Raw genomic sequence first — 26,362 nt, forward strand, 5'->3', positions numbered from 1 at the left:
CTAATTCAACGGGCCACAGATTTTGATGGGGATTTTACTATTACGCTAAATCACGCTAAATCGACTCTAGGGGGTTTTGAGCACTGGATACAAATCAGTATTCGACTTCCATCCGTCAGTTCACATACATGAAAGCCGGTCACTAGGGGGCAATAGTGACCGTTTTTTACCTTTAATTAGGTTTTGATTTTGCTAGAGCTGTGTGGACAGGGATGGCAGGTGTATGTAGCTATCTGCGTCTTAGTTCAAAGGTTGTAAGTACGAATCCAGCAATAGAAGGTTACTTTTGAGAGTTTTGCTTTAAGCCTATCACAAACCTTTACTCTTACGTGGATCATTCGGAGTTAATGCCTAACATAATCATCTGCCTTTGATTCCAAAGGTTGTAAATTCGAATCCAGCAATATAAAGTTGTTTTTGAGATTTTTGTTTAAAGCCTATCCCAAACCTTAACCCTTACCTTACCATTCAGAGTTAATGTGTAAACTTAACCCTTACAATTTCAGAGATAATGGCCAAACCTAACCTTAAACACTTAGAAACTTGACATTTGCAACATCTTCAAAATTTTACGTTTGAGAAACATGGATGAATGATAAATCCTGAGGTGGCATGGGGGTTGTTTGAGGAGGGGGCAACCCTGGTTGTTATGGAGCGTTCCCGAGGGCACAGAGCTCGGTATAAACTACAAGAGCTGGCAGGTCGGGTCTTGCTTCCAGGGGGTGAAGATGATCCCACCAGGCCTCCACTTCCTCCACTACTGTTCCTCCAACGCACCAGACCCTGCGTGTGAAACAGGCCCTAAAAAAGGCCTCTGAAAGAGCGAGATCTGTCTGGCCAACTGGGACCCCAAAGAGGAGAATCTGGACATCTCTGCCTCCCAAAATGAAGAGGAGGTGGGCTGGGTCTGGGTGGGCCTACAAGACCTGGACCCTTTCCTGGGCCCCTACCAGTACGAGCTGATGTACAAATGTGTCTCCCTAACTGCCTGGGTGAACCAGGAACCAGGAACCAGGCTAGCCACAAGGTTGCAGCTTCTCCTGGGTTGTATGTGTGCCGTCAACAACCTAATCCCATAACTTTAGCTCAAACACCAAGACCCGTGAGGAACAGAACCTGCCTAGGAACGATAAGTGTCAGACCATGAAGGAGGAGCTGGACAGGCTGCACAGGATGAAGCCGAGAGATGGGACTGAGCTGAGGTTCTCCCCCATCCCCAGGCAGACCTACCCTCCTGGAGCCACCCCAGCCCAGATCACTCAGTATAGCCCAGAACGGAGCTGCAGTGGCAAGAAAAAGTATGTGAACCCTTTGGAATTACCTGGATTTCTGCATACATTGGTCATCAAATTTGACCTGATCTTCATGTAAGTCACAATAATAGGCAAACATAGTGAGCTTAAACTAATAACACACAAATTATTGTATTTTTCTTGTCTATATTGAATACATCCTTTAAACATTCACAGTGTAGGTTGGAAAAAGTATTTGAACCCCTAGGCTAATGACTTCTCCAAAAGCTACAGTGCCTTGCAAAAGTATTCATCCCTGTCAGAGTGTGCACAACTGGTTGGAAGTCAGGTGCAGGAAAGCAGCGATGAGTGAACAGGTACACTTTATTCAGGCAGAGGAAAACAGACAGACGCAAACTGCTTCACAACACACCGGCCCAAGGGAAAAAGCGATAGCGCACAAATACACAAATACAGTGCCTTGCGAAAGTATTCGGCCCCCTTGAACTTTGCAACCTTTTGCCACATTTCAGGCTTCAAACATAAAGATATAAAACTGTATTTTTTGTTAAGAATCAACAACAAGTGGGACACAATCATGAAGTGGAACGACATTTATTGGATATTTCAAACTTTTTTAACAAATCAAAAACTGAAAAATTGGGCGTGCAAAATTATTCAGCCCCTTTACTTTCAGTGCAGCAAACTCTCTCCAGAAGTTCAGTGAGGATCTCTGAATGATCCAATGTTGACCTAAATTACGATAATATTGAAATGGAAGGAGTATCAGACCACTGCAAATCTACCAAGACCTGGCCGTCCCTCTAAACTTTCAGCTCATACAAGGAGAAGACTGATCAGAGATGCAGCCAAGAGGCCCATGATCACTCTGGATGAACTGCAGAGATCTACAGCTGAGGTGGGAGACTCTGTCCATAGGACAACAATCAGTCGTATATTGCACAAATCTGGCCTTTATGGAAGAGTGACAAGAAGAAAGCCATTTCTTAAAGATATCCATAAAAAGTGTTGTTTAAAGTTTGCCACAAGCCACCTGGGAGACACACCAAACATGTGGAAGAAGGTGCTCTGGTCAGATGAAACCAAAATTGAACTTTTTGGCAACAATGCAAAACGTTATGTTTGGCGTAAAAGCAACACCCTGAACACACCATCCCCACTGTCAAACATGGTGGTGGCAGCATCATGGTTTGGGCCTGCTTTTCTTCAGCAGGGACAGGGAAGGTGGTTAAAATTGATGGGAAGATGGATGGAGCCAAATACAGGACCATTCTGGAAGAAAACCTGATGTAGTCGGCAAAAGACCTGAGACTGGGACGGAGATTTGTCTTCCAACAAGACAATGATCCAAAACATAAAGCAAAATCTACAATGGAATGGTTCAAAAATAAACATATCCAGGTGTTAGAATGGCCAAGTCAAAGTCCAGACCTGAATCCAATCGAGAATCTGTGGAAAGAACTGAAAACTGCTGTTTACAAATGCTCTCCATCCAACCTCACTGAGCTCGAGCTGTTTTGCAAGGAGGAATGGGAAAAAATGTCAGTCTCTCGATGTGCAAAACTGATAGAGACATACCCCAAGCGACTTACAGCTGTAATCGCAGCAAAAGGTGGCGCTACAAAGTATTAACTTAAGGGGGCTGAATAATTTTGCACGCCCAATTTTTCAGTTTTTGATTTGTTAAAAAAGTTTGAAATATCCAATAAATGTCGTTCCACTTCATGATTGTGTCCCACTTGTTGTTGATTCTTCACAAAAAATACAGTTTTATATCTTTATGTTTGAAGCCTGAAATGTGGCAAAAGGTCGCAAAGTTCAAGGGGGCCGAATACTTTCGCAAGGCACTGAAGGTACAAATAACAAAACCACGGGTTACAACAATACACAACAATGCACAAAGCCAGCCTGAAGCGTCACACACGTAACGAACGAACAATACCACACACAGACATGGGGGGAACAGAGGATAATATACACGTAGAGTAATGAGGGAATGTAAACCAGGTGTGCGGGAAAACAAGACAAAACAAAACAAAACAGGAACACACACAAAACACCAGTGGAACCCATCCAACTTGAAGGAGCTGGAGCAGTTTAACCTTGAAGAATGGGCAAAACTCCCAGTGGCTAGATGTGCCAAGCTTACAGAGACATACCTCAAGTGACTTGCAGCTGTAATTGCTACAAAAGGTGAGTCACCTTACAGTATATTGACTTTTTGCATCTTCAATGTGGTAGGCATGTTGTGTAAATCAAATAATACAAACCTCCCCCAAAATCAATTTTAATTCCAGGTTGTAAGGCAAAATAGGAAAAATGCCAAGGGGGTGAATACTTTCACAAGCCACTGTATCTGGAGTCAGGAGTCAGCGTTTCTGGAGTCCAATCAATGAGACGAGATTGGAGATGTTGGTTAGAGCTGAATAGCAAAGTCAAAACAAATTTGACTTTGCTATTCACAAGAAGCATTGCCTGATGTGAACCATGCCTTGAACAAAAGAGATCTCAGAAGACCTAAGATTAAGAATTGTTGACTTGCATAAAGCTGGAAAAGGTTACACAAGTATCTCTAAAAGCCTTGATGTTCATCTGTCCACGATAAGACAAATTGTCTATAAATGGAGAAAGTTCAGCACTGTTGTTGCTCTCCCAGGAGTGGTCGTCCTGCAAAGATGACTGCAAGAGCACAGTGCAGAATGCTCAATGAGGTTAAGAAGAATCCTAGAGTGTCAGCTAAAGACTTACAGAAATCTCTGGAACACGCTAACATCTCTCTTGACGAGTCTACGATACGTAAAACACTAAACACGAATGGTGTTCATGGGTGGACACCACGGAAGAAGCCACTGCTGTCCAAAAAGAACATTGCTGCACGTTTGAAGTTTGCAAAAGTGCACCTGGATGTTCCACAGCGTTACTGGCAAAATATTCTGTTGACAGATGAAACTACGGTTGAGTTGTTTGGAAGGAACACACACTATGTGTGGAGAAAAATATGCACAGCACACCAACATCAAAACCTCATCCCAACTGTAAAGCATGGTGGAGGGAGCATCATGGTTTGAGGCTGCTTTGCTGCCTCAGGGCCTGGACAGCTTGTTATCATTGACGGAAAAATGAATTCCCAAGTTTATCAACAATAAAAAATAAATAAGTAACCTTTATTTAAGCAAGAGAATGTAAGGCTATCTGTCCACCAATTGAAGCTCAACAGAAGTTTGGTGATGCAACAGGACAACGACCCAAAACACAGAAGTAAATCAACAACATAATGGCTTCAACAGAAGAAAATACGCCTTCTGGAGTGGCCCAGTCAGAGTCCTGACCTCAACCCGATTGAGATGCTGTGGCATGACCTCAAGAGAGCAGTTCACACCAGACATCCCAAGAATGTTGTGGAACTGAAACAGTTTTGTAAAGAGGAATGGTCCAAAATTCCTCCTACATGTCTGATCCGCATCTACAGAAAATGTTTGGTTGAGGTCCTTACTGCCAAAGGCGGGTCAACCAGTTATTAAATCTAAGGGCTCACATACTTTTCCCACCCTGCACTGTGAATGTTTACACGGTGTGTTCAATAAAGACATGAAAACGTATAATGGTTTGTGTGTTATTAGTTTAAGCAGACTGTGTTTGTCTATTGTTGTGACCTAGATGAAGATCAGATAACATTTTATTACCAATTTATGCAGAAATCTTAGATTTATTTCCAAAGGGTTAACATACTTTTTCTTGCCACTTCATGCCCTGGACATTCTGTTGGAGAAACACCACCAGCAGCAACCACTCAATGAGCTAGGTGAAGCGGAAGTAAGATCTATGTGATATATTTTACTGATTTATGTGGATTTATGGAGAAAATAAAGTGAATAGGAACTTAGACTAGACGTTATAGATTGCGAAACATCAAAGGAGATTGGGGCTTAGACATTTGAATTGACATGATTGCAACCATGCTGTAGTCATATGTCTTTCTGCCTCAGGCGCCTATCCTCAACCACTATAAACCATATTTAATAGGACATCTGACAACTACAGCCTTTGCTCTAAGAGCTGTAAAATAACCTGGATATGTCACATTACTGTTTTGTGTTCGTTCATAAGCAGTTGAAAATGAACTGTTTTTCTGAATGCCTCTCTCTGTTTCTCTCCTATGCCTTTCCCTCTCCCCAGGTGAGCTGCAGTTTGCGTTTGTGTATTTTCTCATTGGGACCGTGTACGTACGAGGGCTTTGAGCACGGGAAGCATCTGCTGGCCCTGCTGTGTCGTAGTGAGAGCCCGGATCTATACCTGGGCCTCATCGCTGTGCTCTACCAGCAGCTGGGAGAGATACCTACAGACTTCTCTGTGGACATTGTGTCTCAGGACAACTACCTCACCTCACCTTACAGGTGAGCTGGCATCAATGAAACCCCATCATTACTGATGTCTGTATTATAGAATATCTTCCCCAGTTCTAGAAGACAAAACAGACCGCACCGTAAATTGGTTAAAAGCAGCAGGTGGCCATCCTATCACATCTGACCACAGAACACAGTCCGTAATTTTCTATTCATTTCCTGATAATTCTACATGTTGAATCTGCTACACACGGCCAGCGTTTGTTACGGTGTGACTCGTGTCTAACTTGCTCTCCATTTCCCTTCTCTCCGTCAGGACTTCTTCCAGTTTGCCAGTGGGCCTGGGGTGGACGGCACCCTGCAGAAGAGGGCAGAGAAGTTCAAGGCCCACCTGACCACTGAAATAGATCCTGATGATTGTGAACCTGTTGTAGTGTTACTGCCTGAGAGGATCACACTGGACTCGGGAGAGGCGAAGGTCAAGAGCCATGCATCCTCCGAAACTCAACCCTGCCAAGCCGCACTGCTTCTTGACACACTGCTCGCTTAACCCCAAAGCCAGCTACACTAATGTGTGGGAAGAAACACCATACCACTGGCGACCGAGGTCAGCATGCAGGTGCCCGAGGTCAGCTTGCAGGCGCCCGGCCCGCCACAAGGAGTCGCTAGAGCGCGAAGGGACAACGACATGCCGGCCGACCAAAACCCTCCCCTAATCCGGATGTCGCTGGGCAAATTGTGCGTCATCTCCCGGTCACGGCCAGCTGTGACACAGCGTGGGATCGAACCCAGGTCTGTAGTGAAGCCTCTGTTTTCTTTGTCTCTCATTTCCTTCAAGTGTGTTGCCTTGAGTTTGACCATTCTTAGGAAAAACAACTGACCTCCAAGGCTCTTGATGCTGGGGTGTCATTCTAGTTCTGGCCATGCTGCCCCCTCCCTGGCTCTCTGTCTTTAACTTCTCTGCCAGTCTACTCATAAACAAGCACATGTCCATCTAAAATGAATGGTCCAATTGGAATCAGGAATGGGGTCAATATGGCACTTTCTACGTGGATCGTTCTAAGGTTCTAGAGGAGAATGGGGAAATGTGGAAAACCTCACTGATACCCTCTAGTGGTCCTTCTGTGTTCATGTTAGCACCTATCATCAATAATTAGTTATTTTTTGGGATTGCCTATCTTAGATTTTATTGAGGGTGTAGAGAAATACTTGTGCTCCTAGCTCCAACACTGCAGTAGTATCTAACAAAACACAAGAATCTAAAAGTAAAAGAATGGAATTCAAAATTATAGATGTGTTTTTGTGTGATGAGACGTATATGTGGATGTATATGTATATATGTATTATGGACAGTATGTGGCTTGAATATGTAGTATATCTGAATACGTAGGATAGAATAGTGTATGTACAGCAATAGTTGATTAGGTTGGCCTAGACTAGAATACAGAATACACAGTTGAAGGCGGAAGTTTACATACACTTAAGATGGAGTCATTAAAACTCGTTTTTCAACCACTCCACAAAATTCTTGTTAACAAACTATAGTTTTGGCAAGTCGGTTAGGGAATCTACTTTGTGCATGACACAAGTCATTTTCCTAACAATTGTTTACAGACAGATTATTTCACTGTATCACAATTCCAGTGGGTCAGAAGGTTTACATGCACTAAGTTGACTGTGCTTTTAAACAGCTTGGGAAATTCCAGAAAATGATGTCATGGCTTGAGAAGCTTCTGACAGGCTAATTGACATCATTTGAGTCAATCGGAGGTGTACCTGTGGATGTATTTCAAGGCCTACCTTCAAACACAGTGCCTCTTTGCTTGACATCATGGGAAAATCTAAAGAAATCAGCCAAGACCTCAGAAATAAAATGGTAGACCTCCACAAGTCTGGTTCATCCTTGGAAGCAAATCCCAAGCGCCTGAAGGTACCACGTTCATCTGTACAAACAATTGTATGCAAGTATAAACACCATGGGACCATGCAGTCTTCATACCGCTCAGGAAGGAGACGCGTTCTGTCTCCTAGAGATGAATGCACTTTGGTGCGAAAAGTGCAAATCAATCCCAGAACAACAGCAAAGGATCTTGTGAAGATGCTGGAGGAAACAGATAGAAAAGTATCTATATCCACAGTTAAACGAGTCCTATATCGACATAACCTGAAAGGCCACTCAGCAAGGAAGAAGCCACTGCTCCAAAACCGCCATAAAAAAAGCCAGACTACGGTTTGCAACTGCACATGGGGACAAAGATTGTACTTTTTGGAGAAATGTCCTCTGGTCTGATGAAACAAAAATGGAACTGTTTGCCATCGTTATGTTTGGAGGAAAAAGGGGGAGGCTTGCAAGCCCAAGAACCCTGTCCCAACCGTGAAGCATGGGGGTGGCAGCATCATTTTGTGGGGGTGCTTTGCTGCAGGAGGGACTGGTGCACTTCACAAAATAGATGATATCATGAGGATATATTGTGGATATATTGAAGCAACATCTCAAGACATCAGTCAGGAAGTTAAAGCTTGGTCGCAAATGGTCTTCCACATGGACAATGACCCCAAGCATACTTCCAAAGTTGTGGCAAAATGGCTAAAGGACAACAAAGTCAAGGTATTGGAGTGGCCATCACAAAGCCCTGACCTCAATCCCATAGAAAATCTGTGGGCAGAACTGAAAAAGCGTGTGCAAGCAAGGAGGCCTACAAACCTGACTCAATTACACCAGCTCTGTCAGGGGAATGAGCCAAAATTCACCCAACTTATTGTGGGAAGCTTGTGGAAGGCTAACCGAAACTGAGTCAGGTTTTTAGACCCAAGTTAAGCAAATTAAAGGCAATGCTAACAAATTCTAATTGAGTGTAAACTTCTGACCCACTGGGAATGTGATGAAAGAAATAAAAGCTGACATAAATCCTTTTCTCTACTATTATTCTGACATTTCACATTCTTAAAATAAAGTGGTGATCCTAACTGACCTAAGACAGGGACTTTTTACTAGGATTAAATGTCAGGTATTGTGAAAAACAGAGTTTAAATGTATTTGGCTAAGGTGTATGTAAACTTCCGACTTCAACTCTACATATGAAATCAAATCAATCAAATGTGCCGAATACAACAGGTATTACAACCTTACAGTGAAATGCTTACTTATGAGCACTTAACCAACAATGCTGTTAAAAAATCCAGATAAGAATAAGAAATAAAAGTAACAAGTAATTAAAGAGCAGCAGTAAAGTATCAATAGCGAGACTATATACAGAGGGGTATCAGTACAGAGTCAATGTGCTGGGGCACCGGTTAGTTGATGTAGTATGTACATGTAGGTAGAGTTATTAAAGTGACTATGCATAGATAATAGAGTAGCAGCGGTGTAAAAGAGGGTGGGTGGGGTGGGGGGGGGGGTGGGGGGGATGTCCTGAGATGTTGCTTCAATATATCCACAATATATCCTCATGATATCATCTAGCCATTTGATTAGGTGTTCGGGAGTCTTATGGCTTGGGGATAGAAGCTTAGAAGCCTCTTGGACCTAGACTTGGCTCTCCGGTAGCAGAGGGAACAGTCTATGACTAGGGTGACTGGAGTCTTTGACAATTCTTAGGGCCTTCCTCTGACACCGACTGGTTTAGAGGTCCTGGAAGGCAGGAAGCTTGGTCCCGGTGATGTACTGGGCCGTTCGCACTACCCTCTGTAGTGCCTTGCAGTTGAAGGCCGAGCAGTTGCCGTACCAGGCAGTGATGCAACCATGCTCTCAATGGTGCAGCTGTAGAACCTTTTGAGGATCTGAGGACCCATGCAAAATCTTTTCAGTCTCCTGAGGGGGAATAGGTTTTGTCGTGCCCTCCTCACGCCTGTCTTGGTGTGCTTGGACCATGTTAATTTGTTGGTGATGTGGACACCAAGGAACTTGAAGCTCTCAACCTGGGTCCTTAGTTTGGTGATGAGCTTTGAGGGCACTATGGTGTTGAACGCTGAGCTGTAGTCAATGAACAGCCTTCTCACATAGGCGTTCCTTTTGTCCAGGTTGCATCATCTGTGGATCTGTTGGGGTGGTATGCAAATTGGAGTGGGTCTCGGGTTTCTGGGATAATGGTGTTGATCTGAGCCATGACCAGCCTTTCGAAGCACTTCATGGGTAAAACAGTATGTAAACATTATTAAAGTGACCAGTGTTCCATGTCTATGTACATAGGGCAGCAGCCGTTAAGGTCCAGGCTTGAGTAAATGGATGGCAGCCAGCTAGTGACAGTGACCAAGTTCAGGGCAGGGTACTGGGCGGAAGCCGGCTAGTGATGGCTATTTAACAGTCTGAAGGCCTTGAGATTTCCCAACCATCCGCAATGTGTGTCTAAGATAGCATGCAGTAACATTACCATTCACTGTAACCTTGTATAACTGGTCATTCTCTTTGATTAAACACAACTTTAAATCCATGTGTGCTTTTTGGTTACTCTGTTCTGTAAATGTTACTTACAGATTATGTCCACTAGATGGAGGCGTTGATCTTCACTATAGATCTGTTACTTTCAGAATTGCCGCGGCAGAATCAAACATTTTGCCCGCAAATATCACAAAGAAATTCCTCTTAATCTTGAAGGGACTGAATAAATTACCAACACTTTTCAGATTGAGGAAGAATCAGAAACTCCCCACTGTTTAGTGTTGGTAGGGGGTGGTATGTGTGTGTGTGTGTGTGTGTGTGTGTGTGTCCCTCCATTTAGTCTGCCTTTAGTCTACTTTGTCAATTGGTAGTTAAAGTGAGACAGTGATGCAGTGAGCTCCATTGTGAGAGTGTTCAAAGCCATCCTTAAAACATTTGGGAGTTGATGGAGCTGATTTCACGATGTTCATGAGGCCTGAAATGGTGTGTGTGTGTGTATGTGTGTGCGTGCATGTGCGTGCTTGTTCTTGCACATGTGTAAAGAATACCCTCTCATTGACTCTGAGGGGTTTGGAACAGGCCTTATGTTTGCCTGTTGATCCATCCAGTTCATCTATTCAACCATTTGTCTGTCCTTTAGCTCCAACGATTCCCTTTGATGAGGCCCTGCTCTGTGAAACAGTCTGTGGAACCAATCAGAAGCTGGAAAGAGGAGAGCCTCCTAATGTAATTACCTCAGCCAATGGAATCTCTACTATTGATGATGATTCACTTCTAATTCTATGGAAATGTTTTTGCATATAAAGAAATTCTGGAACTCATTTCCCACCTATCTGATGAATGTTCTGAGCTGGTGGACCATCAGATGACCCAAGTCCTGCTCTGTGGTTTGAGTGTCATGTATAGAGAGGAGGCTAGACTGGTATGGGCTTTCAGTGAGGAATAGAGAAGAGGTCTTCATTAAGGAGTTGAAAATGCATTGAAACTCAAGTGAACTCAGTTGTTCCTACACTATATAAGTGGTCAGTGGTGGTCCATCTCCAAGCCTGCAGAACAGGACCATACACATGGACCGTGGTCCGTCATTCTCCCTCAGGGCGAGACACGTGTCAGCTGACCACTGGGGTTTCAACAACTATGGTTGGAATGAATAACTGACTAATTACTACCACATTTCCTCCACAGCAACGGAAGGAATCTCAGCCAGACATACAAATACATAGGAATCAGTGGAGGCTGGTGGGAGGAACTATTGAAAGATGGGCTCATTGTAATAGTTGGAATGGAATTAATGGATTGGTATCAAACACCAAACGTATGAAAATCACGTTTGACTCTGTTCCATTAATTCCATTCCAGCCATAACATGAGTCCGTCCTCCAATGGCTCCTCCCACTAGCCTCCGCTGATAGGAATATATTGGTGTAGGACCTAAAGCTTTAAAGCTAGAATCCTTAGTTGCTACAACATGTTTTGACTTAATGAATTAATGATATATACCCAATGATTCTTGAAGAATATAATATATAAATGCCTCATGAGCTTAGTTCAACTGTCGTACCCCATAAGAACCCAAAATGGAAGCTTGTTTAAGTCCAATGTTTGTAAACAATGTAAATGTTTTCAAACACTAGAAATGGTCTCATATCCTCAAAAAATGGATAAAACTATACTTCTGATATCATGGATGGTCAGTCCTTGTATCCGTAGCTCTGTCTATGCATTTGAGAGCTTTTTACCAAAACAGAAGTGGGGTGCTGCTTTGTTATTGTTTCAATTAATGACAACTTTAATGGATATGCTATTTCATATATTTAACAGACATGTGAACACCCTACTGTGGATGTGTTAGGGAATTTGACATCAGGAGCTCCTCAACATGCTCTCCAATAAGTTTGGATACTCAGTCAGACGGACCATCACTGTGTTCCATTTCATTCCAATAACCCCTCCACCCATTCTAAAACGTTCCTAATTGCGTCCGGAATTGCAACAATTTCCTTTTTTAATATCCCTGATTTGATTCATTTGGGGGGCTGCCTGTCACATACACACAAACACAGAGAACACACAGGTTGGTTTTGTGGAACCTGAAAAGGTACCCTCCCAGGCCCAGTCAGTCAATGTGTTTTTTTTTACTCCATTAGATGTGGAATGGTCATTTCCATGGAGCTCACAGTAAAAACACTGATCTCTCTGTCTCTCACTGTACCCCTTCAGAGCAGGAGCTAATGCATGGAAGGAGAGTGTGTGTGTGTGTGTGTGTGTGTGTGTGTGTGTGTGTGTGTGTGTGTGTGTGTGTGTGTGTGTGTGTGTGTGTGTGTGTGTGTGTGTGTGTGTGTGTGTGTGTGTGTGTGCGTGTGTGTGTGCGTGTGAGCTTGTGCGCGCGCGTATGTGTGTGAATGAGAGAGAGTTATGGGTCAATCTGCATAGCCATATTTCTCAGGTTTCATGGAAGAATTGGCATTGTCTCTCTTTCTCACATTGACAGTCAATCTGTTTAAATCCATCGCGAGGTACATAATTGTAATGAATAGCTTGTGAGAGTGTGGGCTTTAAGTAATTGACCATGTCCCCATGATTACATGTGGGATGGACTGGTATTAGCATAGTGGTTAAGAATGTTGGGCTAGTAACCGAAAGGTCACTGGTTCAAATCCACGAGCCAGCTTGAGCAAGGAACTTAATACTGATTGTTTCTCAGGATAAGTGCATCAACTAGAATGTGAATGTTTAAAGCAAATTGGGATCGTTCATGTTTAGAAAAAATGTAATTCACTGTACAGTCATTACTTATAGGAGGAGATATGCATCTGTAGGTCCAGGTTGCAGACCTGACTGTTTTCTATGCTGAGTATTCCCAACCCAGACAGTCTTTCCTGAGACATTGTGCATTACATGTCCACTGAGCTGCACACAATTTAAGCTTAGCCTTAAATGATGCATGCCAATATTTACCAGAGATAATGGACTGTTAATGTCACCAGCACCGTACCAGGCTGCATACTATTGCTGGCTTGCCTCTAGCTAAGCAGGGTGGGTCCTGGATAAGAGACCAGATGCTGTTGGAAGTGGTGTTGGAGGGCCAGTAGGAGACACTCTTTCCTCTGGTCCCCAAAAAATATCCCAAGGCAGTGATTGGGGACATTTCCCTGTATAGGGTGGTGTATTTTGGCTTGGATGTTAAACAGGTGTCCTAACGCTCTGGGTCACTAAAGATCCCATGGCACTTATCGTAAGAGTAAGGTTATAAACCCTGGTGAACTGGCTAAATTCCCAATCTGGCCCTCATACCATCATGGCCACCTAATTATCCCCAGCTTCCAATTGTCTCATTCCCCCTCTCCCTTGTAACTACTCCCCAGGTTGTTACTGTAAATGAGAATGTGTTCTCAGTAAATTTAGCTGGTAAAATCTCTATATATTTTTTTATTGCAACCAAACTCAAATGCCGGTTCACCAGTTGATCTATAAATTATTTAAAAAATTAAAGCCCTCAAGAACTATTGTCCGCTAAAGATGAACATCTGTTATTAATATCTGCCAATTTATGTCTGTCCAGAATCCAGACGACCTGTCCCCAGAGTTCCCTATACAGTTAGTCTCTTTCCGTAACGTGGCAATTAAGGAGAACAAGAGGCTCAATTAAAGATGTTGCAGAACTGCTGTACTTTAAGCACCACTCCCTTCTGCCCAGTTTCAATGATGTTGCTATAGCAATCAATCTATTTTTACCATCCCTGTAACTGTCGCTTCTGCGGAGAGATCCTTTTGTCAAGTAAAACTCATAATGAACTACAAGAAGCAGCATTAGGCTCTCGGCCTGAAATACGCTTTGGAACACCTGAGTAAGCTCCACTCATTGCACTGGTGCCGTCGTAATGAACACGAGAGGAGACAGAGAGCTGGTTTCAAGCGCAGGGCGAGGCAGGTGTTTATTGCAAAGGACCACAGGAGGAAGCAGGTATCTGGGCCCAGGGGCAGGCAGAAGGTCATACACAAGGGGTCCAACAGTGCAGCAGAACAGGCAGGGAAAAGGCTAGTAACGTCATCCGGGAGATCAGGCAATAGATTGATAACAGGAAATCCGATAGGCTAAAGTACAGGCAGGGAATAGGCAAAAGGCATTGTTAGTGAGGCAGGCAAAAACTATCATACAGGGGAGGATTAAATTACAGGTAAAAGAACAGAGGTCTGAATAGAAGTGTGTCACAAAACAAATAAGACCTCACAATGATGGGGTGAAAAGAACTGAACTAAATAGAATTCATGTGATTGGGATCTGGAGAGTGAGCTGCGTTCAGGGGATCTAGGTGTTTGAGAGTGTGAGTTGGAAAGTGGGCTGGAGATTGAGCTGCGTTCAGGGGATCTAGGTGTTTGAGAGTGTGAGTTGGAGAGTGAGCTGCGTTCAGGGGATCTAGGTGTTTGAGAGTGTGACCTGGAGAGTGAGCTGCGTTCAGGGGATCTAGGTGTTTGAGAGTGTGACCTGGAGAGTGAGCTGCGTTCAGGGGATCTAGGTGTTTGAGAGTGTGAGTTGGAGAGTGAGCTGCGTTCAGGGGATCTAGGTGCTTGAGAGTGTGAGTTGGAAAGTGGGCTGGAAAGTGAGCTGCGTTCAGGGGATCTACGTGTTTGAGAGTGTGAGTTGGAAAGTGGGCTGGAAAGTGAGCTGCGTTCAGGGGATCTATGTGTTTGAGAGTGTGAGTTGAAAGCAGACGTTACAGACGCTGTAGCCTACTCCACGGCATTTATTCACTGAAATCCTCTTATACTTTCAATCAGTTGAAAAGCGCAGCATCATATGAGGCAAAATGCATCATACCATCTGTATTTCTATATATTGAAAGGTATATATCTTGAAAACATGATTGCTGGCATGCAAAACATTTTGGGACTACACTGTATAAATAATGGGCTAATGATACAAATACCAAAAGATTGTTTCTGAGTTTTCCTTTAACTTCTGAGTGGGTGGGGGACAGAAGTAAAGGGAGCAGTCTGGTAGCCATGACTCTAGTCCATGGACTGCATTAGATTGGTCTATAGAGCTCATTCCCAGGACCCTATCTGAATTGTGAATTCACATGTCATTTGATGACTTTTTCTTCTCGTTTAAACTATAGAAAAATTGCAGTTTAAACGTTAAGCGCTATATGGCCCACTTTGGTTCTGAAACCAGATGTGTGTGTATAAACCTTCACCAATGTATATTTTCTCTGATGGTGAATGGTAAACAGCTCGGTCCGTCCTTCATGTAATGCACAATCAATTAGTGTTAACTGCACTGTAAATATTATATGATGACGCCATGTGAATGGGCAGTGATGAATTGTGTGAATGGGCAGTGATGAATTGTGTGTATGTGCAGTGATGAATTGTGTGTATGTGCAGTGATGAATTGTGTGAATGTGCAGTGATGAATTGTGTGTATGTGCAGTGATGAATTGTGTGTATGTGCAGTGATGAATTGTGTGTATGTGCAGTGATGAATTGTGTGTATGGGCAGTGATGAATTGTGTGTATGTGCAGTGATGAATTGTGTGTATGTGCAGTGATGAATTGTGTGTATGTGCAGTGATGAATTGTGTGAATGTGCAGTGATGAATTGTGTGAATGTGCAGTGATGAATTGTGTGAATGTGCAGTGATGAATTGTGTGTATGGGCAGTGATGAATTGTGTGTATGTGCAGTGATGAATTGTGTGTATGTGCAGTGATGAATTGTGTGTATGTGCAGTGATGAATTGTGTGTATGTGCAGTGATGAATTGTGTGTATGTGCAGTGATGAATTGTGTAAATGTGCAGTAGGGATGTGAAAAATGTAAAACATAGTCATGTTTAAATTGAAAAGTTTTGTTTATTTACAACAAAAAAATCATAAAGTTATTTGTGAATTCATAATGCAGATATGGTCCTGCTAATGACCTCTAGAAGGCAATGCAGTTAGTTCCATCTACTACAGGCTACCAGACGGCGCTCACCTTACTGCTGTCCCCCACCCACTTTGCAGCAATGGTAGTTCATGCCATTTTTAGGTTCTCTGCTGTGTGCCTCTCCTCCGTCTTCTCAGTGGTCGGTACATGGGACTTCATGTCCCACTTCTCATCAATGTGATGGCTCACTGCAATGATGTATGACAGTGTTTTCATATATGTCCAATAATCTGTTGTTAATGCCACATATGGGGTGTTTGAAAGCTCTTGCTTTGAACTTACAGAGCAATTAATGAACAGTGTCTCCATCCGGACCATCACTGTTTTTCAACATTGCATCTTGCAGACATCCTGTACCATTGACAATGTCTGCATAACAACTTAATCATTTCTGCAATCAGCGCTGTGATTCTCTCACTCTGTCCCTTATTGTCTTCGGTTGGGTCTCACAGTTAGGGGATTTGTTTCTAAAAGTTAACGATCCCAATTTCGTTTAAATGTTCACACCCCTGATGTGCAGTGAGAGTCAGTGAAAGATATGACCATGTGTGTAACTGTAGATTGTGTGTGTGCATTCAAGTGTGTGTGTATGTGTTAGTCAAGCCTTTACCAATGTGAGCCCACTGGGGCAGTCCCAGCACTCAGCTCTCCCACGCGGCTCAGGCTGCCTCTCTATCTCCCTCCATCTCATACAGTCCTGGTCCCCGAGGGCCAGTTGTGGAGCCCCTTCCCTCTGGTTTTACCTGGTTATTCCCCAACCCCCCCCCCCCCCCCTCAGAAGTTTTAAGTGTGTTCATGAGGCAGGCACGTGCACTCTCCCAAGGAGTGTTTGAGTGTGTGTGTGTGTGTGTGTGTGTGTGCGAGTGTGTCTGTGTGTGAGGAACAGTGCTTGAGAGAGTGTGTGTGTGTGTGTGTTTGAAGCTCAGAGTGTGTTAGTAACTATGCTCAGAGGAGAGCTATGCGTGTGAACAATGTGTTCTGTTATAGTAATCTGCAGAAGTAATTAATGACAAGAGCTGAAAACAAGGCCATGGCTCTTTGAAGCCTGGTCAACAGCCGGCATGTGTGTCTCTTTGTGTGTGTGTGTGTGTCTCTTTGTGTGTGTGTGTGTGTGTGTGTGTGTGTGTGTGTGTGTCTTTGTGTGTGTGTGTGTGTGTGTCTCTTTGTGTGTGTGTGTGTGTGTGTGTGTGTCTTTGTGTGTGTGTGTGTGTGTCTTTGTGTGTGTGTGTGTGTGTGTGTGTGTGTGTGTGTCTCTTTGTGTGTGTATTAACTGGCCTGCTAACTTTAATGAAGTAACGCTTCAACAACTACTACCTAAGTGAAGCTACTGAAGTGGTCAAAACATTGCTAGTTATGAATGAAACCTCTGAGCATCTTACAAGGTGCAGTTATTTTCCTTTCTTTTCATATTTGTCATGACACAAGTCGAGACCCAGATGCAGACACAGGAGGCAGATGGTTGGTGTCTTAATTTTTATTAATCCAAAAGGGTAGGCAAGAGAATGGTCGTGGACAGGAAAAAGGTCCAAACCAGTTCAGAGTCCAGGATTGGCAGACAGGCTCGTGGTCAAGGCAGACAGGCTCGTGATCAAGGCAGACAGGCTCGTGATCAAGGCTGGCAGGCTCGAGGTCAAGGCAGACAGGCTCGTGGTCAAGGCAGACAGGCTCGTGATCAAGGCAGACAGGCTCGTGATCAAGGCAGACAGGCTCGTGGTCAAGGCAGACAGGCTTGTGGTCAAGGCAGACAGGCTCGTGGTCAAGGCTGGCAGGCTCGTGATCAAGGCAGGCAGGCTCGTGGTCAAGGCAGACAGGCTCGTGGTCAAGGCTGGCAGGCTCGTGGTCAAGGCAGACAGGCTCGTGGTCAAGGCAGACAGGCTCGTGGTCAAGGCTGGCAGGCTCGTGGTCAAGGCAGACAGGCTCGTGGTCAAGGTAGACAGAATGGTCAGGCAGGCGGGTACAAAGTCCAGAAACAGGCAAGGATCAAAACCGGGAGGACTAGCAAAAGAGAATAGAAAAAGCAGGAGACCGGGGAAACCGCTAGTTGACCTGGAAACATACAAGACGAACTGGCACAGAGAGACAGGAAACACAGGGATAAATTCACTGGGGAAAATAAGCAACACCTGGAGGGAGTGGAGACAATCACAGGAATAGGTGAAACAGATCAGGGTGTGACAATATTGTAATGTAGTGTACACCCTGCAGCTGTAGGTAAGCATAAGGGAGCAAGAAAGCATATCCTTGAGTTTAGCCATGAGATTCTAACTCTTGGGATGGAGGCTGACTGGGGACACACAGTGCCAGCCAAAAGTTTGGACACACCTACTCATTCAGGTGTTTTTCTTTATTTTTGACTATTTATAGAAAAATAGTGAAGACTTCAAAACTATGAAATAACACATATCGAATCATGCAGTTACCAAAAAAGCTTTAAACAAATCAAAATATATTTTATATTTGAGATACAAAGTAGCCGCCCTTTGCCTTGATGACAGCTGTCACGACTTCCGCCAAAGTCGGCCCTTCTCCTTGTTTTGCGGTCGACGTCACCGGCTTTCTAGTCACCACCGATCCATGTTTCAGTTTCGTTTTGTTTTGTCTGTATTACACACACCTGGTTTCAATTCCCATATCATGTTCCTTATTTAACCCTCTGGCATACATTATGTTCTGTCCGTGATTGTTGATGTCTTTAGTGGTGGTTGATTGTGCTAGTGTGTATGTATGTTCCTATTTGGAATTTTGCTTGACTTTGTTTGACTAAACTCAGTTGTGTTGCTCAAAACCTGTGTCCTGCGCCTGACTCCGCTACATCTCTGCACACTCTTGGCATTCTCTCAACCAGTTTCATGAGGTACTCACATGAATTGCATTTCAATTAACAGGTGTTTCATGTTAAAAGTTAATTTGTGGAATTTCATTCCTTATTCATGCGTTTGAGCCAATCAGTTGTGTTGTGACAAGGTAGGGGTGGTATACAAAAGATGTTAAAAGATCGAGTCCATATTATGGCAAGAACAGCTCAAATAAGCAGAGAAAGGACAGTCCATCTTTACTTTAAGACATGAAGGTTAGTCAATCTGGAAAATTTCAACCACTTTGAAAGTATCATCAAGTGTAGTCGCAAAGCCATAAAGCACTATGATGAAACTGGCTCTCATGAGGACCGCCACAGGAAAAAAGGAAGACCCAGAGTTACCTCTGCTGCGGAGGATAAGTTCATTAGTTACCAGCCTCAGAAATTGCAGCCCAAATAAAAGTAGATGTATGACACATGCACAGGCACGCACATGAACACACACACACTGTCACTGCCTTCGTGTTTGTGTGTCTGTTTGCATTCACAGCTAAGAATAGATGACCAACACTTTATATACTGAGGACTCAGAGACTCCCTGTTGTTTAGTGTTGGCAAGGGGTGGTGTGTGTGTGTGTGTGTGTGTCTCCCTTTAGTCTGTGCCTTTAGTCTCTTTTGTCAAGTGGTAGTTAATGTGAGACAGTGATGCAGTGAGCTCCATTGTGAGAGTGGTCAAAGCCATCTTAACAACATTTGGGGGTTGATGGAGCTGACTCCACAACATTCATGAGGCCAGAAGTTGTGTGTGTGCGTGCACGTGCGTGTGTGTTCTTGCACATGTGTAAAGAATACCCTCTCATTGACTCTGAGGGGTTTTGAACAGGCCTTATGTTTGCCTGTTGATCCATCCGCCATTCATCTATTCAACCAATTGTCTTTCATCCGCCACTTCTGGTAGGTTTCTGTCCCTTAGCTCCAGTGATTCCCTTTGAGGCCCTGCTCTGGGAAACAGTCTGTGGAACCAATCAGAAGCTGGAAAGAGGAAAGCCACCTAATGTAATTACCTCAGCCAATGGAATCTCTACTATTGGTGATGATTCACCTACAATTCTAATTCTATGGAAATGTGCTCCGCAGTCTCAGGCTTTGCTTGTTATGCTCCATAGAATGTTTTTTTGATTATTATTATATATTTTTTGCATATAAAGAAATTCTGGAACTCATTTCCCACCTATCTGATGAATGTTCTGAGCTGGTGGACCATCAAATGACCCAAGTCCTGCTCTGTGGTTTGAGTGTCATGTGTAGAGAGGAGGCTAGACTGGTATGGGCTTTCAGTGAGGAATAGAGAAGAGGTCTTCATTAAGGAGTTGAAAATGCATTGAAACTCAAGTGAACTCAGTTGTTCCTACACTATATAAGTGGTCAGTGGTGGTCCATCTCCAAGCCTGCAGAACAGGACCATACACATGGACCGTGGTCCGTCATTCTCCCTCAGGGCGAGACACGTGTCAGCTGACCACTGGGGTTTCAACAACTATGGCTGGAATGAATAACTGACTAATTACTACCACATTTCCTCCACAGCAACGGAAGGAATCTCAGCCAGACATACAAATACATAGGAATCAGTGGAGGCTGGTGGGAGGAACTATTGAAAGATGGGCTCATTGTAATAGTTGGAATGGAATTAATGGATTGGTATCAAACACCAAACGTATGAAAATCATGTTTGATTATATCCCAGCTATTACAATGAGTCAGTCCTCCAATAGCTCCTCCCACCAGCCTCCCCTGAAAGGAATACACTACATGGACAAAGGTAGGTGGACAGCCCTTCAAATTAGTGGATTTGTCTCTTTCAGCCACACCTGTTGCTGACAGGTGTATAAAATTGAGCACACAGCCATGCAATCTCTATTGACAAACATTGGCAGTAGAATGACCCATAATGAAGAGCTCAGTGACTTTCAACTTGGCACCATCACAGGGGTGCCACATTTCCAACAAGTCACTTTGTCAAATTTCTGCACTGCTAGAGCTGCCCAGTAAACTGTAGGGTACGTTATTGTGAAGCGGAAACATCTAGAAACAACAACGGCTCAGCCGCGAAGTGGTAGGCCACACAAGCTCACAGAACAGGACCGGCAAATGCAGAAACGCGTATCGGGTATAAAATATTCTGTCCTCAGATGCAACACTTACTACTGAGTTCCAATCTGCGTCTGGAAGCAAATATCAGCATAAGAACTGCGTTGGGAGCTTCCTGAAATTGATTTCCATGGCCGAGCAGCCTCACACAAGCCTAAGATTACCTTGCGCAATTCCAAGCATCAGCTGGAGCAGTGGAAACACATTCTCTGGAGTGATGAATCACGCTTCACCATCTAGCAGTCACACAGACTAATCTGTGTTTGACGGATGCCAGGAGAATGCTACCTGCCCCAGAGGGCCAACTATAAAGTTTGGTGGAGGAGGAATAATGGTCTTGGGCTGTTTCACGGTTTGGGCTATGCCCCTTAGTTCCGGTGAAGGGAAAGGCTCTTAACGCTACACCATACAATAAAATTCTAGACGAATCTGTGTTTCCAACTTTGTGGCAACAGTTTGGGGAAGGCCCCTTCCTGTTTCAGCATGGCAATCGCCCTTTGCACAAAGAGAGGTCCATACAGAAATGTTTTTTCCAGATCGGTGTGGAAGAATATGACTGGCCTACACAGAGCCGTGATCTCAACCCCATCGAAGACCTTTGGGATGAATTGGAATGCCGACTGCGTGCCAGGCCTATTTGCCCAACATCAGTGCCAGACCTAACTAATGCTCTTGTGGCTGAATGGAAGCAAGTTCCTGCAGCAATGTTCCAACATCTAGTTGAAAGCCTTCCAGAAGAGTAGAGGCTGTTATAGCAACAAACTCCATATTAATGCCCATGATTTTGGAATGAGATGTTTGACGAGCAGGTGCACATATACTTTTTGTCCTGTAGTGTATATTGGTGAAGTTGCTACATATATTTTTTGACTTATGAATTAATTATATATACCCATTGATTCTTGAAGAATATAACTTAGAAATGCCTCATGTGTCGTACCACATCAGAACCGAAAATGTAAGCTTGTTGTACTCCAATGTTAGTAAACAATGTCATTGTTCCCAAACGCTATATATCCTCAAAACATGGTTAAAACCGCCTCCCGGGTGGCGCAGTGGTTAGGGGCACTGTACTGCAGCGCCAGCTGTGCCCCCAGAGACTCTGGGTTCGCGCCCAGGCTCTGTCGTAACTGGCTGGGACCGGGAGGTCTGTGGGGCGACGCAGCCCGTACGGGAGTTGTAGCGATGAGACAAGATAGTAGCTACTAAACAATTGGATACCATGAAATTGGGGAGAAAAAGGGGTAAAAAAACAAAAGACATGGTTATAACTTTGATATTATGGTTCCTTATATCCATAGCTCTGTCTATAAATCTGAGAGTGGCTATATTCCTCCAGGCTTATCCCTCAGCTTTTTACCAAAACAAATGCGGGGTTATTGTTCAAATTAAGGACTCTTGTTTTAATGGTTAAACTGTTTCAGATCTTTAACAGACGTGTCAACACCCTAGTGTATTGTTAGTCTCCAGTACTCGTTCTTAGCCGGGTGCGCTACATTCCAACGCCCCGCATCTGCCGGGCTAGGGTGAGGATCCAGCCAGGACGGATGGTGCCAGCCCTGCTCTCCAGACCTCCTCAGGCCAGGATACCCCGCGCCGGCTCTAAGCACGGTTTCCCCAGTTCGCCAGGAGATCCCAGTGCGGCCTGTTCCAGCTCCCCGCACGTGCCGGGCTAGAGTGGGCAATCAGCCTGGAAGAGTGGTGTCAAGGCTACGCCCCAGATCTCCAGTGCTCCCCCACAGCCCGATTTATCCTGTGCCTCCTCCACGGACCAGGCCTCCAGTAGGTCCCCAGCCTGGTGAGTCCTGTCCGGCGCTGCCAGAGTCGCCCTCCTGCCCGGAGCTGCCCAGTCCGTAAAGAGGGCCCACCTGGACCCTCCCCTTGAGAGTCAGGTTTTGCGGCCGGAGTCCGCACCTTTGTTCTTTTTGAAATGTTTTTGTATTTCTTTGTTTTTGGCCGGGTGTGGTTCTCAATCAGGGAAAGCTGTCTATCGTTGTCTCTGATTGGGAACCATACTTACAGTGCCTTGCGAAAGTATTCGGCCCCCTTGAACTTTGCGACCTTTTGCCACATTTCAGGCTTCAAACATAAATATATAAAACTGTATTTTTTTGTGAAGAATCAACAACAAGTGGGACACAATCATGAAGTGGAACGAGATTTATTGGATATTTCAAACTTTTTCAACAAATCAAAAACTGAAAAATTGGGCGTGCAAAATTATATTTGTCACATACATGTGGGTATTTGTTTTCTGTATTGTTAGTTTCCTTACAGAACTGTTCGTTTTCCTCTTTGTTGTTTTTTGTTCTGATTTTAATAAAATATCATGAACACGTCTCACGCTGCCCCTTGGTCCAGTCATTCACAGGGAGAGGATCATTACACACGAGTCATTGGTGTCAAAGGTGAATTGCAAGTCATCATATTTGTGACTTGAGTCCAAGTCATGTGAATAGAGTCCACACCTCTGGGTATCTGTGACCATCAGATGCATATCTGTATTCCGAGTCATGTGAAATCAATAGATTAGGGCCTAATGAATTTATTTCAATAGACTGATTTCCTTATATGAACTGTAACTCAGTAAAATCTTAAATGATTGCATGTTGCGTTTATATTTTTGTTCAGTGTTTGGAGTTCCAGTCAGACGGACCGTCACGGTGTCCAATTCCAACAACCCCCCCAGCACTTGTAAAACCCTCTTGCTTGGGTCAGGAATTGCAACTATCTTCCTTTTAATATCCCTGATATGTTTCATTTGCACAGACACATGCAGGCACACACACACACATACCGCCCAAATTGGTCCACAGACGATGCAATCTCAACCACACTGCACACTGCCTTAACCCATCTGGACAAGAGGAATACCTATGTGAGAATGCTGTTCATCGACTACAGCTCGGCATTTAACACCATAGTGCCCTCCAAGCTCGTCATCAAGCTCGAGACCCTGGGTGCAACTGGGTACTGGACTTCCTGACGGGCCGCCCCCAGGTGGTGAGGGTAGGCAACAACATCTCCACCCCGCTGATCCTCAACACTGGGGCCCTACAAGGGTGCGTTCTGAGCCCTCTCCTGTACTCCCTGTTCACCCACGACTGCGTGGCCACGCACGCCTCCAACTCAATCATCAAGTTTGCGGACGACACAACAGTGGTAGGCTTGATTACCAACAACGACAAGACGGCCTACAGGGAGGAGGTGAGGGCCCTCGGAGTGTGGTGTCAGGAAAATAACCTCACACTCAACGTCAACAAAACTAAGGAGATGACTGTGGACTTCAGGAAACAGCAGAGGGAACACCCCCCTATCCACATCGATAGAACAGTAGTGGAGAGGGTAGTAAGTTTTAAGTTCCTCGGCGTACACATCACAGACAAACTGAATTGGTCCACCCACACAGACAGCATTGTGAAGAAGGCGCAGCAGCGCCTCTTCAACCTCAGGAGGCTGAAGAAATTTGGCTTGTCACCAAAAGCACTCACAAACTTCTACAGATGCACAATCGAGAGCATCCTGTCGGGCTGTATCACCGCCTGGTACGGCAACTGCTCCGCCCACAACCGTAAGGCTCTCCAGAGGGTAGTGAGGTCTGCACAACGCATCACCGGGGGCAAACTACCTGCCCTCCAGGACACCTACACCACCCGATGTCACAGGAAGGCCATAAAGATCATCAAGGACAACAACCACCCGAGCCACTGCCTGTTCACCCCGTTATCATCCAGAAGGCGAGGTCATAACAGGTGCATCAAAGCTGGGACCGAGAGACTGAAAAACAGCTTCTATCTCAAGGCCATCAGACTATTAAACAGCCACCACTAACATTGAGTGGCTGCTGCCAACACACCGACTCAACTCCAGCCACTTTAATAATGGGAATTGATGGGAAATGATGTAAAATATATCACTAGCCACTTTAAACAATGCTACCTAATATAATGTTTACATACCCTACATTACTCATCTCATATGTTTATGTATATACTGTACTCTATATCATCTACTGCATCTTTATGTAATACATGTATCACTAGCCACTTTAACTATGCCACTTTGTTTACTGTCACGAATCCCGCTTCCTGAGTCTGTGTTTGCCTGTGTTTCTGTCCTGGAGTGTGTTTCCGGTGTTCTGCAACGCACCCTGTCTGGTTGCCGGGCGAATTAGCTTGTTGGGAGATCGATGTTCACCCGCACCTGTATCCCGTCAGTAATCTGCACACCTGTCCTGATCATCACCTCTCCCCTTCAAAAGCTCTGACCTGACATCCATTCCCTGCCGGATCGTTAGCCATGAACATTACTCACCCGGATCATTTACCCCATTCCCGCCTGGTCGTCGGAGGATTCCGCTACCCCATTGGATCCACCTATTAATCCCATCAACTCACCACCGCTGCAACGCTTCGAGTACAGCCCACCTTTCATGTCTCCTGCCTCAAGCCGGTTCTCCTCAGTCCTCTGTTGCCCCCTCCTCCTCGTCCTCCTCCTCCTCGGATGATCGGAGGTGGTCCTGCCTACACGGTGCGCCGCATAATGGATTCCAGACGGCGGGGTCGAGGTTTCCAATATCTCGTGGATTGGGAAGGATATGGTCCAGAGGAGAGGAGTTGGATTCCTCGCCGTCAGATCCTTGATGACGACCTGCTTCGTGGCTTCTACCGCCTCCATCCTGGCGCTCCAGGTAGTCCGCCCGGTGGCGTTTGTCGGAGGGGGGGTACTGTCACGAATCCCGCTTCCTGAGTCTGTGTTTGCCTGTGTTTCTGTCCTGGAGTGTGTTTCCGGTGTTCTGGAACGCACCCTGTCTGGTTGCCGGGCGAATTAGCTTGTTGGGAGATCGATGTTCACCCGCACCTGTATCCCATCAGTAATCTGCACACCTGTCCTGATCATCACCTCTCCCCTTCAAAAGCTCTGACCTGACATCCATTCCCTGCCGGATCGTTAGCCATGAACATTACTCACCCGGATCATTTACCCCATTCCCGCCTGGTCGTCGGAGGATTCCGCTACCCCATTGGATCCACCTATTTACTCCCATCAACTCACCACCGCTGCCCGCTACGCCACCTGGATATATCTACCCATTCACATTCACTTGTAAATAAATACTCACCTTCTTCCTACTCTCCTTGTCCTGGTCTGCTTCTGGGTTCGATTTTGAAAGAACGTGACATTTACATACTCATCTCATATGTATATACTGTACTCAATACCATCTACTGTATCTTGCCTCTGCCGCTTTGTACCATCACTCATTCATATATTTTTTATGTACATATTCTTTATCCCCTTACACTTGTGTCTATAAGGTAGTAGTTTTGGAATTGTTAGCTAGATTACTTGTTGGTTATTACTACATTGTCGGAACTAGAAGCACAAGCATTTCACTACACTCGCATTAACATCTGCTAACCATGTGTATGTGACAAATAAAATTGGATTTACATTTTTTTTTTTTACATACACACACACACGCATGCAGGCACACATACAGTCGTTGC

At 44.6% G+C, this 26,362-nt stretch overlaps 1 protein-coding gene across 1 annotated transcript; it reads left to right on the plus strand.

Annotated features, from left to right (window-relative positions):
* Positions 1-592: 592 nt before the first annotated feature.
* Positions 593-6,146, plus strand: LOC139367361 (AAR2 splicing factor). Its single transcript, XM_071105560.1, is given in 7 exon segments — positions 593-652; positions 654-1,075; positions 1,077-1,282; positions 4,999-5,055; positions 5,430-5,473; positions 5,475-5,643; positions 5,908-6,146. Coding segments are annotated over 7 exon segments (1,197 nt in total).
* The last annotated feature ends 20,216 nt before the right edge of the window (positions 6,147-26,362 follow it).

The sequence above is a fragment of the Oncorhynchus clarkii genome, chromosome 16, assembly GCF_045791955.1.
Source record: "Oncorhynchus clarkii lewisi isolate Uvic-CL-2024 chromosome 16, UVic_Ocla_1.0, whole genome shotgun sequence".
Classification (NCBI taxonomy): Eukaryota; Metazoa; Chordata; class Actinopteri; order Salmoniformes; family Salmonidae; genus Oncorhynchus; species Oncorhynchus clarkii.